Below are 3,385 nucleotides of genomic sequence, written 5' to 3'. Positions count from 1 at the left end.
TAGAGGGACCATAGTCCCCTTCTGGCAAGCAGCATATCGTTGTCCGATTACAGTACGTATTCTACACCATTCCTTTCCTGCTCCATTTCTGTTTAGTACTGCTGCTCTCTGCTTGTTATGTTGATCTAAACCGGCGATAGATATCCAAATTAAGCTGAAACAGGATATCAAGAGTGTGTTTTCTCCCTCTTTCTGTTCTGTTGCTGTACTGAAGTCCCTATCTTGTTAGGTATAACAGTTCGTTGCTTCACGAGTGCGGTCAAATTAATCTTTGTCACGAGGTGGTACCACTTAGGCAAAACCTTTCCTCTCTTTTTCGGAAAGTTAGGGTCATTTGTTTGCGCCTGATTCCAGTCTCATACTACTACTATGCTGGTCTCGAGGCTAAATTGTAATTGTAAGGCCATCTGAATACTAACTGCCGTATAAACAAAGTACTAGCCGTGAACACGTACCGGCAGTCGGCAGATGGTCGTCCAAGCAAGCAAAAAAATATCTTTGAGTAAGGCGTGGCTCCGTACCTTATTGTGCTGATTTTATACAGAAAGGTTCTGGCATCAACTTGCTTGTGTTTGATAATCGTCCTGCACTTAGTTGGGGCATATTCCCTAGCTGTTCATTCTTCGAGCAATTTCTTTTGGTTTTCAAGTAAGAGCATATTGCAACGAGTAGCACCTTTCATTCACATATAATGATAAAAATAGAAGCCAGGCAACCTTTTTAGGGACTATTGGCTATGCCACACAATTCAGCAGTACGACAAGTCCTTGATGCTCTTCAGTCTGGACGATCTTGTAATGGTAGTCGGCTTATATGGTAGAATGGGCAAAAATGGCACCATCTCTTCACGGAATATGGCTTTTAAGGCTTTTATCATCAAATTTTCACAGTAATATATTTGTTCAAAAATACACTTTCGTGCGCGATCAATCTGAATAGTTTGTGCACATCAAGGAAGCTCGACCATCAAAATTGTGCAATTTCATGTAGGCTGTTCTTTGTTGGTCCGGTGAAAAATCAACCCATCGCCTTTTTTTCTCATCGGAAAGAAGGGTCTTCTCCGGCCTCCGCATAGTTGCTGCATGTTTTTGGAGAAAACGGGGGTTTCCCCTGATTTCCATTGCTGGAAACCAGATGGAAGTTCTTACAAACCACCAGCGTACAGTTGGTGCTTGTATTCACATCACTCATAGTCGTCTTCGTAACCTTCCACTCTTCCAGTGGTAGGGGGATGTGACGGATCCCTCTTCACGTACGCCATCCATCTAAAAGCCTGATTCGACTGCTTAGGCGACTTGCCAAACATTAGCGGTAAACAGTTATCATGCGGCATCGCCTGGATTAGTCTTTTTTACTGCAGGGGGAGAGAATAGTGCGCGTGACCCTACCCTACCCTGCATCTTTCTTTTCAGTGCACAACAGCAGCACCGCTCGGGCGTGCACTAGTAGCTGTAGTGTACGCGCCAAGCCCCGACCCTTCTTATACCCACGCCCCCTCCACTTCAACCTCCCAGCAAAACACACACGCACGCACACAGTCCCCGCACGAGCTGAAGGCACCCACAGGGCTTTTCATTTCCACGTACAGGGGAAGAAAGAAAGCCCGTCCGGCCGGAAATGTTCCGCCATTCCTCGTCGGCGCCTTCGTACGGCGACGCCTACATGCAGGAGGCCCTGCCCGCAGTGCCGACCCTGATCCCTCGCTCTGCCGCCGGGGGATACTTCGACGGTGGCAATGTCGGTGGAGTGTTCCCTCCCTTCGCCGCCGCCTCGTCTCCGCCGTCATCCTACTCCTCGTCGTACTACAACATCCATCGCAGCATCAGCGCGCACTCGCTGCCGCTCCCGCTCCACATCCAGCTCGGCGACAACTTCAACGGCGGCGGCGCATTCTTCTCGTCCTCGTCCCCGTCCCCTCACCAGCAGCTGTCTTTGCCGCCCATGTCCTCCTCCCCGTCCTCCTCCTGCGGCGATCTGTATGATTTCAGCAGCTCCGCATGCACAGTCCGCCGCGTCTTCAGCACCGGCGATCTCCAGGTACCACGCGCGCCACAACCCCATCACTTGCACAATTGCGATCAGGCTGTGTGGAGAGTGAAATCAAGCTGATCATCTGTTGTCTTCCTTCCCTCGTGCTGACAAAACTAATGAAGCAGGGGATGAACGGGTCATCGCCGGTGCCGTCAGGCGACGGCTGCGGCCAAGACGCCGGAGGAGGCCCGTTCTCGCAGAAGGTCGGGCGATACAGCGCTGAAGAGCGCAAGGAGCGGGTAGAGAGATATCGCTTAAAACGCCACCAGAGGAACTTCACCAAAAAAATCACCGTAAGTACCACCCCGATCTCCATCAGACCCTGCAAATGCACACCGTCTCTTGCCACTAACGTCTTGCCATCATTCGCTCTGGTTCCGCCAGTACGCGTGCAGGAAGTCGCTGGCCGACAGCCGGCCGAGGGTGAAGGGCCGGTTCGCGAGGAACGGCGAGGCGGAGGCGGAGACCGACGACCGGGAGGCGTCCGATAACAGCTATGACTATTGCGGCTACAGCGAGCCCAGCAACCAGAGCACCGGGAACAGCCGCTACCACGGCCAGCAGCATATCAAGGACGACAGAGTCTGCAACGGTGCCGCCGCAGCAGCGTTCGCTGGAGTCAGCGACAATGGCGACTGGTGGTGGCGGGCTCCGGGGGCGGAGGGGCCGCGGCAGGTCGGCTTCGACGTCGACGAGGAGCTGTGGGCCACCCTGGGCGACATGCTGTCCGTGAACCTGGCGTCGTAGTAGGCGATCGGTGGATCGACGGCATGGATGGGTCGGTGGAGCCGTTAGTGGTTTTTGGTGGGCTCCGTCCGACGCACCAGACGGCAGCACTACCATAGCCCGATCGGTCAGGTCAGGGTGGCGGCTCGGCCAGCTGCCGTGTGCGCGGCACAGTGCAGCCATGGAGGTCAGAGTGGCGCCCGTTGACCTTGTCCCCCGGGGTTGTATTATTGTAACCTTTAGCCAGAAACATCATGAGAGTCGGAGACAAAAGGAGAGACCGATCGCCTTCCTCGTGTTAGACTTTGAGAACAACTTGTGTGTGTTCCGTGAGTTCCCGGTTACTTCCATGTATAAAAAAGCTTGAAAAATTATCTGTCCCACTCCCGGGTCCAAGTGCATGCTCCTCTGTCGTCCAAAACACCCCTGGATCCTCAGTGCTGCCTGCCGGCTCCCCTGCAACCTTCCGTGCTCGTTTTGTTTTGCCATTTTCCTTCTCCCCTGCGACTGTTGTCGATCTCCCAGTGGCAGGGGGCACCTGTTTGTAACAAAGTCCACGCACTACATGGGCCATGGCCAGTCAGTGACGTGACAGGACAAGACACGACACGACGCTTCTGCATGCAGT

At 53.5% G+C, this 3,385-nt stretch overlaps 1 protein-coding gene across 2 annotated transcripts; it reads left to right on the top strand.

The window, feature by feature from the left end:
• The first annotated feature begins 965 nt into the window (after positions 1 to 965).
• On the top strand, positions 966 to 3,141 carry LOC119277506 (transcription factor GHD7-like). Of its 2 annotated transcripts, none has more exons than XM_037558792.1 (3): positions 966 to 2,037; positions 2,154 to 2,324; positions 2,416 to 3,141. In XM_037558792.1, exons 1-3 carry the CDS (start codon positions 1,618 to 1,620, stop codon positions 2,776 to 2,778), a joined length of 954 nt encoding a protein of 317 aa, XP_037414689.1. In that variant the 5' UTR covers positions 966 to 1,617; the 3' UTR covers positions 2,779 to 3,141. The 2 variants fall into 2 exon arrangements, with proteins under 2 accessions (XP_037414689.1, XP_037414690.1); XM_037558793.1 differs by having other exon boundaries at positions 973 to 2,037; positions 2,157 to 2,324.
• Positions 3,142 to 3,385: the final 244 nt, after the last annotated feature.

The sequence above is a fragment of the Triticum dicoccoides genome, chromosome 3B, assembly GCF_002162155.2.
Source record: "Triticum dicoccoides isolate Atlit2015 ecotype Zavitan chromosome 3B, WEW_v2.0, whole genome shotgun sequence".
Lineage (NCBI taxonomy): Eukaryota > Viridiplantae > Streptophyta > Magnoliopsida > Poales > Poaceae > Triticum > Triticum dicoccoides.
The sequence above is the reverse complement of the archived record's forward strand: the minus strand, read 5'-3'. Positions and strand labels throughout refer to the sequence as shown.

Bases quoted from the DNA above. Each gene is read 5' to 3' on its own strand.
- LOC119277506 (XM_037558792.1), top strand. From the start codon at position 1,618: ATGTTCCGCCATTCCTCGTCGGCGCCTTCGTACGGCGACGCCTACATG. The intron at 2,038-2,153 runs GTACCACGCGCG...AAACTAATGAAG, and splicing joins TCAGCACCGGCGATCTCCAG to CAGGGGATGAACGGGTCATC. The intron at 2,325-2,415 runs GTAAGTACCACC...TGGTTCCGCCAG, and splicing joins ACTTCACCAAAAAAATCACC to TACGCGTGCAGGAAGTCGCT.